Below are 16,822 nucleotides of genomic sequence, written 5' to 3'. Positions count from 1 at the left end.
GCAGAGCTACCATATTTCTTCTAGGTCATCTCTTTTCTAAGCCAAAAAGTCAAGAACTACTCAGTTGTCCCTAACATAGAAATTGTCCCATACCTCTTGGTCATTCTTTCATTGATCCAGATATGTTTTATTCAAATACAAGTTACCACCCAGAAAGACTTGCAGTCTTGATTTAAAGCTCCAAATAATGGAGAATTGTCCAATGCACCTGATAACTTGTTTCCTCAGTGTTAAAGATTATCCCTAATTTAACATTTGTTGTTTCAGCTTTCAGCCACTGGTTTTTGCTAAAGCCTGTTGAATTAAAGAGTTCTTCAATGTTCAGCAATGCTTTTTTGCTCAGCAGCATATACACTGCATCAAATTGCTTCTTAGCAGTTAGCTCTATCTTAGCTCTCTTTAGTTTACCTATGTCATTATAAGACATTCCCTCTCTCCTTAAATCATACTTATGGTTCTTCTCTGTACCTTCTCCAGTCATGAATATCCTCCCTAAATTGTATAAATCAAAGCCATACTCCATGGCAGTGTTAAGGGTGACCAACAGAGAGCGTACCATGTCCCTGCCTCCCTACACACTTCTCCCTAATTGCACTGCCCGTGTCTATAAGAGCGTCTTTCTGATTATTTGCATGCCTCCAGTGCCCATGTGTTATGATTCCTCATTTTTTCTTGGCGTTACTTTTTTCCACTATACAGCTCCCTGGTCCCAGAGGTGTGAACTGTGATCTTAGCTCTTAGGCTTATTGCTTTGAACTTGGTTGTATTACAAAACCTTCATGTGAATATACCAACCTTCCTAAGCCACTGTTTGCTCTGTCTAGCTGCTTTATACTCACAGTAATTTACATCTTAGACAATCTCTGTGTCACTCAGAAATGCTATCAGTGGTGATTTTACATTTACAGAAAGGCTAGGATAACTCAGATAAAGCAAAATTAAAAATAACATGAATCACTAAAAATCAGACCACAACAATACACTGGGAAGGTGAACCAGGGAAAAGAAAGATCCAAGCTACTGGTGACTGCAGACATCCCCAGCTAATGCTGACTCGATTTGGTAAGTGCCTGGTATGCATCACAGCTCAAAAGCACATGCCCTGCTTCTGGACCCATGCTGGCCCAGACAACTGAAATGTCTCTGTATTTAGTGACAGTAGACTCGACTAAGATCTTTATCAAACTGTCACAATGGTAGACCAAATGCTTTGTGAAATATGTTCCTACACTAATCTGTAGGAAACAGACTTAACAACCTTTATCGATAAATTAAATTTGATTTATCAACATGACAATGTTGATACAATAACAATTACTGCCAATTATTGATTTATTTACAACCTGGCTACATATCAGCTTTTGTACTGTGCTACTTGGGAGTGGTGTCACGTTAACCATAACACAGCTAGCTGGGTCATCCTGCTTGTTCTGTTTATTTATTTCTTTCCTTAAACATTGGCACCCAGAAGACTATGAGTCTTCTGAAATTTCACTGGAATGCCAGGAGTTATTACAAATGAGATCTCTCTTGACAGTTCTGTTAGAGCTCTTAAGTATAGGTTTAGTATATGAGCCTGCTGCTTTAAAATTATTAACGTTACTTATGATGAGGAACCTCATCTTTAATTACTTGCAGACTGAAAAGGATTTCATCATCCTTCTGTAATACAAATATTTCATCCTGCATATACTTTGATACTAAGCATTATTAACAGAACTTGCTCACTGTATCTGGTGCCATTGCAAGGCTTTCTTCATCAGGTTACTCAGTTGTTTTCACCTTCAGTTTAGTTGTGCCAGCCACAATTTCCTGTAGTACCTTTAGAGTCCTCACTCTATTTTTATAGTTCATAATTCTCCATGGATATTGATTGCAATATAGCTTCCTTTTTAAAAAATAATAAGCATCAGTAATTATGACATTTTCAACTTCTGTTGCATTTTTCATGTGCAGGTTTCACTGAGAGCATTTTATAAATATTCATTAATCTTCAAAATATACCTGAGAGGAAAATAAGTAATGAGAAGCAAACTGAGTCAGTGGGAGAGAGTCAGTAAGAGACTTATCTGATCCTTGCAAGTATTGCAGAGCTAGGACTAGCACAGACAAGTTCTGTTTCAGAGCCGTATTTCACACTGCAAATGGAGTTGCACTTTGTAAGGTGATCCTTGGACAAAAGTTATTATGCAAAAATTATAGAAGAGATTCTGTGAAATAAAATATTGCAAAAACCTAAGCATCCAAAAAATAGAACAAGTTATTAAACAATGCATTTCCGTGTACCTTGAAGGATAATGAAATTATAAAAATAGTATTTGGTAGATTATTTAAGACAAATAATGTCAAAACAGGCTAATTTCCCTTGCTGAGACAACCAGCCTGCAGAAAAAGGGAAAGCTGTAGATGAGATATGGCTTTTTAAGGGTTTTGATAACATTTGATATAATATTCTGATAAGCAAACTGAGAAAACCAAAGTGCAAACGAAATCACTATAACACAGGTGCACAACTGGTTAAAAAATATATTAAAATATTACTATGAGTATGTTGTCATTAAAAGCAGACAGGTCTTCTATTAGGAATCCCAAAGGGTCTGTTCTGATTCTACTCAACACTTCTGTTTACTTAGACAATGAATTAGAGTTTTTGCAAGCACTCTGAAGGACAAGATTAGAATAAAAATGATCTTTCTAACCAGAGAACTAGTCCAAGCTTCCAAAGGTGAAATTCTGAAAAGGGAGATGAAAAATGCTTGCACTGAGGAAAGGTAAATCAAGGAAAAAATTCATCCAGGGCAACACACAGCAAGGGAACAGCAAAGCAGCCAAGGAGCTAGAATGCATATTAGCAACCTACGCCATTTACAGTTGAAATGTTACACTGTGGAAGTTTTACTCTTTTAAGGCTTCAGTGCATGTGGAGCCCTGGAAGTCCTGACTCACAAAGCAAGCAGATGCAGGACCTGCAGACGTCCTACTAACAGTTACTCAGAGTTTGTGACGTATCTTACATTCCACGGAGGCCCTGCTTCTGGAATGACCCCACCGCACACACAGGCTGTGGAATGTGGTGGGTATCAGGCAGAGTTTAACTCTATCCATCTTCTCAATGAAATCAGCTCACAAGTTCTGTCAACCTAAGTACAATATCTTCTAGGACAGCAAACATGCTCCTGGTATATATCTAATGACTATATAAAGGGAATAAAATTAGTTGAATTTATGCACATTTTCTGGTTATTTTCCTTCCTTTTTTTCTGTTCAAAAAGTTTGCATAACTTGGAGTTATTTAAAAAAATGCCACATGCTCTAGACAGCTCATGGGTCTGTTGTGTGTTTGCTCTGCTTTATTATCCAAGGGAACACGGTGATTTAGACAAGAAGAGTTAAGTAAAGAGTCCAAAAAGCATTAGGATTTGGATTACAGTTTGAAACATTGCCAAACTTTACTAATGGCAAGACTAAAGTCCCACGTGCCTGAAGACTCATAATTCTCAAGCACAACTCATTTTTTCCTTTTGGCAAAAAAAAAGACCTGCACCTTTGATAAAGTCACCTTAGCAAGCAGGTCTAATTCAGTGTGAAGCTGCAGGACAACTCTAGACAACAGTGAAAAAAGAGCCAAGCTGTGAAATCAATCTTCTACTTCAGATAAGTATGAGGACACAGTTAGGATCAGACCCCAACAATCTGGCAGCTTTCAACATCTCCAAGAAGTTGCAGCGATCCCCTACTACTGAGATTTAATTCTCAGAGAAATGAGGGGGGAAACTCTGCTGCACCATTTTGCTTCCCCTTAGCTACTAAAAGCATATCTCTCCTGTATCTGTTTTGATCACCAACTGCTATCCGAGTCTTAGTATTATTTCAGCCTCCTTCCTTGGAAATGCAGTGAGCTCTCTGTGGAGTTTGCCTCGGTTCCCCTCGCAGACAGCTGTGATTAATTCAATGTTCAAGCTCTTGAGTTAATTCTCTCATTAGATCACTTTCCTTCTTCATGGAATGATTATTCCCACAGGAGAAATGAGAAAGACTAAAACAATATTGTACTAGTATCTGACACACTGCATCCAGGATGTTTACTTTAAATCAAATTGCCTGGAATTGCTCCAGACTTATGGCTTAAACACAAGAATCTTCTAACTGGTGGGGAACTGTAGCCACGCATGTTGCACAACATTCCCAGTTTCACGGGAATTCCTCCAAACTTCCTGCTAGGTAAGTGCACCCAGAACACAAACCTCTCCACACAAGTGGGTCAGATGACACAGTCTTTTCATTGCTAGGGCATACTTTAAGACTGAAAAAGTTTTTTTCCTTTTTTTCATTACTTTTTATCATACACCAATCACCTTTCTAACCAACACTATTGTGAAGGTGAAGCCTGGAGCACACAGCAGTGAAGTACTGCCAGTGCTCCTGAAATCACAAGCCATTATCTCTGCATTGCTCACTGGGAATGTCACATTCCCTCTGGAGGCTCTTGCAGTTCAGACATGCTCCCCACTTTTGCCGGCTGCCAAATGGCTCCCCAGGGTGTGGCTGGTCATTAGAGCACATCACCCCACTCAGTTGGACTCTAGCACAGCCTGCTTCTCAGTACCTTTGGTGCTATGTGGATACTTGCGAGAGTTTCTCAATACCCTGTTCAAGAATGCTAAACCTGTCTGGACCAACAACTCTGATATCAGGCAGTTACCTTAATGTCACCTTTACCTGAAGCCATATTACCATTAAAGTAATAAAAATACTTAATTACGAATTCCAAAACAGGCAAAAAAGTTCACAAAGGCTTCTAAAGACGAAGAGAAAAGAGAGGAGAAGAGAAGAGAAGAGAAGAGAAGAGAAGAGAAGAATCATTCAGCATGGCACTTCAATGAGCTCTACAGTTTCCCTAGCCATTAACAGTTCAACTGAGAAATGGACAGAGCCATCATCACCTTGCTGGTAGTGTGAAAACTTAAAAGTTTTCACACACACCCTATATTCTGGGGCTGCCTGTGCAGAAAGACTAGCTTTGGGGACCCCTCTTGCTCTCCTTCTTTGGGTCAATTCCAGGTCAGACCTCTACCATACACATATACACACGTAATCATCAAGCTTCATTAACCCTCACAGGAAAGAAGGTAACAGCTCTTCGGCCTGGCCCAAGCCTGCCAAGAGAGAGTGTTCTCATGCCTTGCTTAAGTCTGGAAAATGTGTTATCTCACTGTGAAGTACAATGCCTTTACCCACTGAGATGGGAAACATTCAGACCCTGAAGAGAAGCTTCTTCATCCACTAAAGCTTATGTATGTATCACATAAAAACATAAGCTGACAACAGGTTTATGCAGGTATCTAGTTAGGATCTAGTGCCTGTAGCTCATTAGAGGCTTTTGACTGAGTAGACACCATGATAACCAGTCCCATTGGGGTGGTGATACGTTAACCACCATTGTCTTTGAGAAATACCTTGAAAATACCCAGGGAGCCTCTTCTCCATTTTGCGTGAGTGTGAACTCCAGCAGCCTCTCTCATCTTACCCCTACCAGGGGCTGCAAATTTATCATGCAGCATGTAACACACCACTCCGCTAAACTGTGCATCAACAGAGACTGCTGATCTGCACCATTGCCTTGGGCATGCAATGGCATCCTGAGTAACTGGGACACCTGGGCAAACGTAGGCCTTAACAGAGAGAAGGGGTCTTGGAAGTGCAAGAGATGTAGCTTAGTGCACTACAGATATTTGTAGTCCTCATAAACTCTTGGTGGCTCTGTACTTCTGCAATTTTGGCTTCCCTGGGAGAAGTTTGAGTTCAAGCCTTATGAACTTAGGGAAGTGGAGCAAAAATGGTTGTATCCTATGAAAGTTTTGTGACCTGGACACCAAAACACAAAGTAAGCTCCTTTCCATTTTGGTGAGGCTGTGCAGCACCTCTCCTCTGATAGGTCAAGTGCATTAAAATACAAATAGTAACTAGAGTGGGTAATTAGTAATTAAAACAGCAACTGACTGTACCACTGAAAGATTATAGCAGATGCCTTAGCACAGAGGACAAAGTGCAGAGATGCACTGCAGTTTGGAACGGAAAGTGAAGATTTCATACCCATTGAAACTGGGGGAGGAATTTGACCTGGCACATTCTGGTTGACTTTCATGGAAAGTGGCTCCCTATCACAAAACATCCCATGGGGTTTGTCATACCTACAAATAGTCAAAGCCTGAGTTTCATGTCTCCTCTGCAAGAGAGAATTTTAGCAGCCAGGTATGGTAAGGATACTGCTTGAATACTAAGTCGAAATAGTCCCCAAATCTATAGGTATAATGGACAGGCTGCTGACTAGAGGCAGACAGGCAAAACTGCACTTTCAAATCAATTATTTTTCTTTTAGTTTTTCTGAGACTAAAAGCCCTCCATCTTTATGGAGTTCGGGGGGGGGGGGGAAGAAAAGAAAATAACACTTAGATCTAGGAAAGATCTTCCTGTAACAGAGGAGAACTACAACACCCACACATGCAACACTTTAGCCACCCATTTTTGTTGCGTATTCAAATGTATCATCCTGTAGTAACAGCACCATCTGCAGGATTTGAGTTAGGGAGCACGGACGCCTTACTCGGCTGAGCAGGACATCTTCCAGGCATCTGGAAAGGTTTTCCTGAGAAGCCTTCAGCCAGGGAAGTCTGAGCAGCCATGGGCCTCTGTGGCATAACACAGGGAGGACTGCAATGCTTCATGGCGCTCTGGCACAGCACAAGGGGGTTTTCAAGAGAAAGCCTGGATAGCTTGTTTGTGAGATTCTTCTTACTGAGGGGTTTTGGTCGTGTGACAGCACTTCTGTGCAGGTGTGAGCAGTGGGACATATTGAGGAGCACAGGGTATGCCTTTTTTGTCGCCTGTCCTACATGTCAGTCAGCATTCAGCTAGCTTATTTGCAAATATCATGTTAGGAGCCTATTAAATTAAAATTGAAGACATTTTTAATTCCTTCACTGCAATGACTGTCATTCTTGGTGTTAGTTAATCAAAAGGCTCCTCATTATACAGTGCAATTTCACACTGTCAAATGTACTTTCAGGCCTGTTCCTGAAAATCTACAGCTTGTTTTGGGAGATGCACAATAGTATATAGGAGCGTTAGCTCCATCTTGTAAAGCTTCTGTGTGGTTACAGAAGGAACATGCTGAAGCAGTGCCCTCTTCTGGAGGCAGAACCATTCAACCACATTAATACAGGACAGGCCTTCAGGGCAAAATTAGCAGTCTCAGCAACGCTATTTTGTGTCTGTAAATTTGGCGCTATGGTGTGAAATCCTAGTACTGGCCAAGTGTCTAACAGCTGACATCAGCCAGTGACTGAGCCACTGGCATTTAGGAGAATTCTAAGCCTTTTACTCACAGGCCACTTCCGATGAATAAAATGTCAGTGCGAGAGGGGTCTGGTTTCTTTTACTGATTCATCAATGAAAGAAAAATCTCAACGCACTTATTAGCCTAGCTTAAAATTTATACTGAGTTGTATCAGCATGCATCCAACTGTGTGTGCTTGCAGAAACCTTATTTTTCTATCTAGATCTATATTTTTTATGGGTATTTTTTTAAGACCAGCTTGAAAGGTAATTTTACCACTCTGCTGTCAAGAATGTAATGCTGATGAACAGAGAAACCAACAGTCCCCAGAGAGTATCATGATTCAGATTCCTTCCAGAAGCACATTTAAAAGTTATTACAATGAAACGCAGAATCATGAGAAAAGCCTGAGGGGCCATGACCATTGTAACTGTAAGCAGACATGTTTTTCTTTCCCAGTCTCACAGTAAATAGATATGGAAGAGTTCCAAGAGGCTCTCTGATTGCTTTTTGCTTTGGCTGCATGTCACGTTGCTGGAACAGTTGTGGAAAACTCAGGAGGGATGCTTTTCTCTCAGAATCAGTGCCAGCTCTGCCGGACCCAGTGACCATGTGCATGTAACTCAGTATGTCATGCTCATCCCTTGGTCAGTGCTCAGGCATGCAGTGACTCAGTGATTATACAGACTAAGACGGAAACATGCTCTGCCTCAGGATCAGTGCTGACCCCAGTGGCTCACATGGTACTGCTACAGGACACTGTGATGAAACATCCGTGCTGGAATGAAGAAGGCCCAAACATGGCATGACACTATAGAGAAAGGGGGTAAGCGGGCTGGCTCTGCCGCCAGTCAGTGCTGGCTCTGATGCCACAGTCCTGGGCTAACAACAGGCAGTTCCCCCTGCCTCCCATCCCTGGGGTTCCCTGGGGCAGATGGCAGCTGTGGTTTCTCCCCAACACTGCCATGTTTCTCTCTCCCAAGCATAGATTAAGGTGGCTAAGAACCCAGTTTGCATAAAGCACGCCTGAGGGGAACATGACAGAGGGACAGAGATTGTGAAGGCAGTGACGGCATATCTGCCATTCACCTGTTACCTCAGCACCAGGCACAGTGAGCAAACCTATCAGAGGACCAGCTTCAACCACAGACAAGAGAGCTCCTCGCAGAGCACGCAGCGAGCCCACGGTGCAGTGGCCAGAGGTGCCTGTGGGAGTGAACAGGCTCCACAGGGCCAAGTGACCAGGCAGGCACATAGGCAAAGGATCAGACAGACATACCACAACCAGGGCAGATCCACCTCCTACGCCCGCTGAGGGAGAAGGGTTCTCAGCACACAGAACCCCTCAGCAGCCCCTGTTTTACGAAACCCGCCATCGCCACACACACCCGCCTCAGCGGGGGAGATCTCGCCGGCCCGCCAACCGCCCGCACACCCCTCCTCACCGCGCCGCGCATGCGCCACGGGCGAGCCGAGCGGGGCGCCGCCGGCGCCGGTGCGCATGCGCCAGGGCTGCCCCCCTCGGGGCGGCGGGGGACGAGGGAGGGGACGAGGTACCGCCACCTCAGGGAGCGCTATGGCGTGCGCAGCGGCGGCGAAGGGCGCCGGGAGCTCCTTCTCCGACCGGCACGCCCGCCTCCTCCTGGCCCAGATCAACCGGCTGCGGGTCGGGCAGAGCTTCTGCGACGTGCGGCTGGAGGTGGGCCCGGAGGCGTTCGCCGTGCACCGCCTGGTGCTGGCGGCCAGCAGCCCCTACTTCGCGGCGCTCTTCGCGGGTGGCATGAGGGAGTCCGGCCGGGATGTGGTGCGGATCGCGGGCGTCGAGGCGGGCACCTTCCACACGCTCCTCGACTTCATCTACACAGGTAACGGCTGAGGGGGGGCGGCGGGGACGGTTGCCCGACGGCCGGGCCGGGGTGGCGGTTGCCCGACGGCCGCGGCCTCGAGCGGAGCCCCGCTGTCGTGTGCCTGCCCGCAGGGGTGGTGAGCATCGGGGAGCACAACGTTCAGGAGCTGATCGTCGCCGCCGACATGCTGCAGCTCACCGAGGTGGTGGAGCTCTGCTGCGAGTTCCTGAAGGGGCAGATCGACCCGCTGAACTGCATCGGCCTTTTCCAGTTCTCCGAGCAGATCGCCTGTCACGACTTGATGGAGTTCACCGAGAGCTACATCCACGCGCACTTCCTGGAGGTGCAGAGCGGGGAGGAGTTCCTGGCGCTGACAAAAGAGCAGCTGATTAAGATCTTGCGAAGCGAGGACCTCAGCATCGAGGACGAGTACCAGGTTTTCATAGCGGCAATGCAATGGATTTTGAAGGATGTGGGCAAAAGAAAGAAATACGTCGTAGAAGTGCTGGAGCCTGTGCGATTCCCTCTGCTACCAGCACAAAGGCTATTAAAATACATAGAAAGTAAGTGAAAGAAGGAAAGAAAGAAAGAATATCAGATGCTTGTATTTGAGCAAACCATGTGTTGTGCAGAGTTACGGGATTTTGATGGATTTTTTTAGATGAAGAGCATGATGAGTGAAAAGATTTACTCTATAGCAAACAAGTTCTATTTTTTAACAAATAAGCGCAGCTTACTTTAAAAACATGCTCTTGAAAAAGTCTTATAAAAGTAGGCAGTCTTGATTTGTCTGCTATTTCAGGAGAAGCTAGTAACTTTTCTACAACTGAGTTACTTATTGTCTGTAACTTTTCACTGTGCCTTTTTTATTCTGCTTATTTCCTCAAGGTATTCGAGATTTCAGCCTTCGGGTGGCCCTGCAAACTCTGTTGAAAGAATATTGTGAAGTCTGTAAATCTCCCAAAGAGAACAAGGTCAGCAGTTTTCTGCAAGCTTCTAAAGGTCGTCCCCGGAGGAAAGCCAGGAAATACCTTTATGCAGTAGGTTAGAATGTGGCTGTTTGAACCTTGTAAAACAAATGATGAAGTAGCATCTCATATTACGGTACTGAAGGAGATACTGGATTTTATTTTTTAACCAAAAGATATAAAAATAGAAAAATGTTTCATTTGGCTCAGTTACCACATTAGCTGCTTTCTGCTTAGAATTGCACAGAGGGGCAGCATTCACATTTCTTGTCATTATGACACGGCATTCAAAGCCTAGATTTGCCTTTTAGAAATTATTTGCCTTGGGTGGAAAGCTACAAATCAGTGGAGGATTTGCCCATGGTTCACTGCTGGAATGGTGTATACAAATTCACTACACTCCTTGTTCTTCTGAAGGCTGAAGTTTTCTCTGTCCAGGATATTTTGGTTCATGTGATGGGATACTTGAAATTGCAAGTTTTCAGCAAAGCTGCAGCTTTCTATTGGAAGGGAATGCTCTTGTTTCACCCTGTGGGAAGTAACACTGACTTAAGATAGCAAAGGCTATTGGTTGGTCTGTGTTTTACTAAGAACACAAATGGTAACATTTGCAGTGTTGTGGTGAAGTGGTCAGCTCAGGCACAAGTTATGTGACCTTCAAGGTGACCATTCTTCCTTGTGTGCTGGAGAACAATGCTACTTGGAAAAGTCCAATTCCTACTAAAAGTGGCTAATGGCTGTTCCTGTAATTTTTTTGATGATTTGGATGCAGGAGTATGGGGATGAGCAGAAAGCTCTTACCCAGCCATGATCTTTCCACTTACTTTCTAGGTGGATACACCCGACTGCAAGGAGGACGCTGGAGTGACAGCAGAGCCCTCAGCTGCGTGGAGCGATTTGACACCTTCAGCCACTACTGGACCACAGTGTCCTCTCTCCACCAGGCTCGGAGTGGGCTGGGTGTGGCTGTGGTGGGAGGAATGGTCTATGCCATTGGAGGTAACTGCTGAAACATGCTTTCTTTGTTACATGGATACTTATGGATGGAGATTCTGTAAATTTTTCTTCCTGCAAGTGTTTCTGAGGAATCCAACAGTAGACAATACAACTTTTAGATATAATAACAATTGAATTAGGGTTCCTTGGTTCTCTACCATCACTGTTCTGTGAATGCCTGTTTAGGCTCCTGTATTAGTCATTTTTTACTAAGTTGCTCTTCCTTCATGGTATAGCAACTCACAGATAAGCATGTGGACATGTGCAGATACACTAAGAGATGTTGGATATTCTGTGGACTTCGTGTACCACCACTAATAGCATTTATTTTCTCACTTGTAGTCTAGCAGAAGCCCATAGCATAAAAGGCAGTAATACGGGACAGACCACTTGTGGTCTGCCTACCTGGAAAGGCTTGTTATGTGTGTTTGTACAAGGATGTGATGAGTAGCTCTACCAGCCCATCGTTAAAAAATGCATATGTATACTGTTTTTGTCACCGCAGAACACATTCTTTGGTCTTGAAAACCCTGTCAGTTGTGCTGCAGAGTAAAAAGTGTGTAGCACTGGTTGTTCACCCCTCTGACGTTTTCAGTAATGTTTCAGGGAACTGTTGATGAAAGCTGTTCCTAGTGATGATTCAGTTCTAGGTATAAATGAAGCTTTTGCTACTTTGGCCATTTGGCTAGCTGAAAGAAAGATCTTGTACACAAATGTTGTCTGTCCTGGAAGGAGTTGAAGAATGCTTCTGTATCTGCAGTGCAAAACATTGCATTTCCTCTGTCTCTGTTCTTGCTCTTATTATGCAGGTGAGAAAGACTCGATGATTTTTGACTGTACTGAATGTTATGATCCTGTTACTAAGCAGTGGACCACTGTGGCTTCCATGAACCATCCCCGTTGTGGACTGGGAGTGTGCACGTGCTATGGTGCTATCTATGCTTTGGGTAAGTTTCGGGTTTTTTCCTAGGTGAAGTTAATTTTAAAGGTGTTAATTCATGGAACTTGTAAATTTATTTGATCTTAAATATTACATCTTGGTGTTGCAAATTTGCAAACTTCAGGTTTGAAAAACAGCTGTGTACATGAGCATTGGTATACCAAATCTTTGTGGATTAGTTATTGTTCAGTTATAACTTACTTCCACTGTAGATTGTGTGCTGGTGTCAGAATTTGTCCTGGAACAGTGCACCATAGGTCAGCTTCATGCCATTAAATTGTTTGCTGTTATTTGCAGGAGGCTGGGTTGGAGCAGAGATTGGCAACACAATTGAAAGATTTGATCCTGAAGAAAATAGTTGGGATGTGGTGGGAAGCATGGCTGTGCCCCGTTACTGCTTTGGGTGTTGTGAAATGCAAGGTGAATATTGTTAAGTTTGTATCCATAAACAGTTCCAAGAGCCATTGTGAAGCTTTATGTTTCAGTCATGAATTTTTAGCTTTGTCTTGTACTGTGCTGTCAGTTGCACAAGCTTATGCCTCACTTATTTGTCCTTCTAGTACCATATCTTTAATTCTACAGAACTCAAAGACTATAAAATTCTCTCTGTCTTCTGCCTTTTATCTCATGAAAACAGTTTTTACATGGCTGCCAGTGTGGTTATCCAGCTAGTCTTTAACAGTTTGTTGTCCTTCCTGATACTGCTTTTATTTACCTCCCATATTTGGGTTTGTGTGTGTCTTTGTGACAATCTGAAGAGTTGCCACAGGTTATTTTAAGACAGACATGTCTAAAGACTTGATCTATGAATGTGCTTATTAAGGATTTGATCCAGGCCTTGTCAGCAGTTGCAGCCTTCTGAATTTTCTCCCCTGCACTTGCTTATTTAGTGCTTTCATCAGAGTTTCTAGTGCTTGAGCCGCAAGTTACTAATTTGAAAGCTTTATGTATGCTACTACTAGACAAATGGAGGACTTTTATCTGGCATTCTTAAACCATCTTAATGTCAGGCTGAAACTTGTATCGTGACAAACATTTTCTCTCTTTCAAACCTTTCTATTATGAAACCTAATAGAGGAAAAACTATGTTTCTACAGGTTTGATTTATGTTGTTGGTGGTATCAGCAATGAAGGAGTAGAGCTGTGTTCTGTTGAAGTCTACGACCCAATATCTAAACGTTGGTCTGAGCTTGCTCCAATGGGCACCCGAAGAGCGTATCTTGGTGTAGCTGCTCTCAATGATTGTATCTATGCTGTGGGAGGCTGGAATGAATCTCAGGATGCACTTGCTACTGTAGAAAGATACTCCTTCGAAGAGGTATGGTACAGTCCTTTTCTTTCATAAATGTAGGCTGCATCAACTTTGTGTAAGATGCTATAGAGGTAGCTTGCTTCCTTTCTTTAAAAAGTTGGAAATTCCATTTCCTTTTCACTACTGGCTGGTAAACCAAGTGAAACAAAGTTTCAGTGACCTCAGGGTTCCTCTGTCCTGACCAGTCTCTAGAATCTTGCTATCTGATTTAGTGGAGTGTTTATGAAGATTGTATGCATGCTTTTGGGAAACTGAAAGCTAACCAATACTGATGATGCATAGATCTACTGTAGATTGGTTAGGGTTAAGATGGGGGGATAGATTCCCCCTCTGCAATAGAATGGTCAATAATCTGACAAGAGAGAAAAAAAATCCCTGAAAAAGTAAGAGCTGCCCTTTGTTGCAAAAGTTGAGGATCTTTCTTCTGCATCAAAATGTAGTAGTGTTTCAGCATGGCTAGAAAAATCACTTTGAACACTTAAGCTTTTGAATAAAATAAGAAATTATTCCTGACTATTATTGCTTATGTTTCTGTGATGCTTCTTGGAACAGTAGCTAGTGTTAAAAGCAGAGCATAATCCAGCGTGCCATTCTGTTTTGCTTTTGGAACTGAATCTAGTTTTCCTTATTTCCCACCTAAAACTGCATACCATTCTCTATTTTGGAGACAGACTGCATCTTGCAGTGACTGATGAAATGGAGAGTTGTTGTGTACAGACACTATGTGATCTGTTCTGTAGTGACTAGCATGATTTCAACCACTTGTGAAAGTGCTGTCATTACAGTCTTGATAATCCTCTTGATACCGTACACATACCATATTGGAGCCTGTGAGGGGTATACGTAGTGTTTTTTGTCTATGTTTCAGTCTTTAAGCTTTAAAAGTTACTTTTATCAGAATCTGGGCTTATCCTAAAACTACTTGTTGACTCTTTCACCTTCTCATTAGGAAAAGTGGGTTGAAGTTGCATCAATGAAGATACCAAGAGCTGGTGTCTGTGTTGTGGCTGTGAATGGATTTCTTTATGCCTCGGGAGGCCGAGCTCCCAGTCATGATTTTGCTGCTCCAGTAACCTCTGACTCTGTTGAAGTTTATAACCCTCATATGGACAGTTGGACTGAAATTGCCAACATGATCACCAGCCGCTGCGAAGGAGGTGTGGCTGTGCTGTAAAACCCAAAGAAGAAAACTCATTCAAGGAATGAGTAAATCCGTCTCCTCAGATTTCCGGTTTCATTGGCCAGAAACCTCTTCTAACACAGGAGCTTCAGTAGAGACAGTGGAGAATTAGATCAGAGGGCTTTTCCTGAGCAAAAGGGAATATTAAAACTCTTGCCCTTCAAATTGGCTTATCCAACATCTGTCTTGGGAAGTATTCTGTTAAGAGTAGGAATGCCCCTTATGACGGTATTAAGGTCACTGAAATAAATGGCGAGTTTGCCCTGTAAAAATCTGTAGAAATCATTCCAGCACATTAGAGACATTAATCAGGTTGTTAACTCTCTAAGGTGCACCAAAGCTAGCATCTTTAGCTGGCCTTACAATCTGGAAGGAGGTTACTATAGACAGCTAGGAGTTACCTGTAGATAAGAGCAGATGGGCTATTTGGTTAGCATTAGTTGTCCTTTTCTGGTGGAAAACAAGGAAGAGAAGATAACAGATGGGGAAGACTTGGTACCTCTACTTATGACCTTGATGCATTTGAGCCTCTTTGCTGCTGCTGGATGTGATGGGCATTAAATATGAATTGGATATTTACTTTCTGGTCACTCCACTAACCTGGATAGTGAGTGGCTGAGAATTTCCTGTTCTGGAAGGTTGTTCTCGCAGTTCTAATAATGTCATTCCACTTCAGCACAGGCTTTTCTTCTCAGTGGTATCAGTGATGACAGTAGAGCTTCTTTTTGTGTAAGCTCTGACTAATTTTAAATGGAAATGCTATTCATTAGATTAGCTCTTCTGTTTAGGACTGCTCTTAGTATAAAAAAAAAATACAGGGAAAGCCTTTTGCCCCTTTTTTTTTTAACTTTTCCTTAGTTAAATGTGTTTTACCCTGTGACACATGCTGAGACTTGGCATTAGAATACATGCTATTCTACAAGGTACACACATTCATCCTTGCTATGTCTCGTATCCTGCCTCTTCCAAATTTGAGTGGACAGAGTGTTTTGTGATAGAATTTGCTGCATTCAGCATTAAAGTGAGGTTATTAGTGTGTTTTTTCTTAAGGAGTTTGTATTTAGCTTGGATACACTTAGTAGAACAATACTACTAGGAGTTTGGAGTTATTTCTAGATTCATTAAATTAACGTACTTGAAGTTGCTTCTTGCACAGTATGATTGCATTTTCTGCACAGCTGTGGATGATTTGGATGGAGTCTGAAATAAGGCTGCTTGAACTTTGATAGACAGTGTTATTCTAGAACACAAAACCAGAACTGGAATGTCACAAAACAGGAAGTCTGCACTGTGTAGACAAAGGAGCATTCATGCTGTCTAGGTCAATATCCCCTGTGTAAAATTAACAAATTAATACACAAATAAAATTGTCCAAGGTGAGTGTTGCACGTACCTTAAGAATCTTGGTCTTACATTCTAACATAGTGTTGGGAGATTGCCAGGCTAAAACATGCTAGATGATGGAGCATTTGTTTCTCTGATTGTTCTATGATCTTGTGTGTGCTTTTACTTCAAAAGGATTTCTTATGTGTGTGAACTAATGTTTATTCTGTCTTTTTTTTTCCTCCCCCCAAGTTTAAGCTTGTTTTAAACAGTTTTTCATAATAAAATGCATTTTCAGAACTGACTGTGGAATGCTCTTGAATAGGGTGCTTTCCTATCACAATGAGCTGTATTACTGCCACTTTCATATAATAGGTCATCTTTTTTTTTTTTTTTTTAACTGGAAATCCTATTTCCCAGTAGGACACTAGGAGAAGATTGGTTATAAATGTTGACTATTTGAAAGGTGCAAGTAACACATTTCTCTGGTAAAATAGTCATGCGTTTCTCTTCTCAGTGTAAAATCACTCAGACTTCTTGGAAGTCTGGCTGCCTTGCCAGCTCTGTGCAGCCCTCTCTGGGATCAAATGATAGGTATTTCTTAGGCTTTCTTCTTTACATTGCAGGATCCCTCACGAACCATTTGAGAAACATTACATTAGCTCTATTTTATTAGTCTGGGAACTACACATTCACTTCTGATCCCTACATGTAAACTTTCTGGTTTAGTGGAGCGTGAGGGAGTCTGCTGTTATATGAAGTTACCTTCTCCAGTTTTTGTAGCTGATTCTATCATGTTTGAATGAAACTTTGAAGTCAGTTGATTATGGTCTCTGATACTCAGCCCCTCTTTGGCTTGAGTCGGGGAAAGGCAGTACTCTTCTCTGGACCCACCTTAAAAAACACCATGTCTAAGAAAG

The 16,822-nt window shown here is 42.5% G+C and overlaps 1 protein-coding gene across 1 annotated transcript; it reads left to right on the top strand.

Annotated features, from left to right (window-relative positions):
• Positions 1 to 8,842: 8,842 nt before the first annotated feature.
• Positions 8,843 to 15,967, top strand: LOC115349162 (intracisternal A particle-promoted polypeptide). The gene is made up of 8 exons (XM_030033033.2): positions 8,843 to 9,201; positions 9,315 to 9,746; positions 10,072 to 10,227; positions 10,983 to 11,150; positions 11,957 to 12,094; positions 12,385 to 12,507; positions 13,185 to 13,405; positions 14,349 to 15,967. The coding sequence occupies exons 1-8, from the start codon at positions 8,913 to 8,915 to the stop codon at positions 14,571 to 14,573; spliced, it is 1,752 nt and encodes a 583-aa protein (XP_029888893.1). The 5' UTR covers positions 8,843 to 8,912; the 3' UTR covers positions 14,574 to 15,967.
• Positions 15,968 to 16,822: the final 855 nt, after the last annotated feature.

Source organism: Aquila chrysaetos, chromosome 12 (genome assembly GCF_900496995.4).
Source record: "Aquila chrysaetos chrysaetos chromosome 12, bAquChr1.4, whole genome shotgun sequence".
In the NCBI taxonomy this organism is placed as follows: domain Eukaryota; kingdom Metazoa; phylum Chordata; class Aves; order Accipitriformes; family Accipitridae; genus Aquila; species Aquila chrysaetos.
Note: the sequence above shows the minus strand (reverse complement) of the source record. Positions and strands in the feature narration are given on the sequence as shown.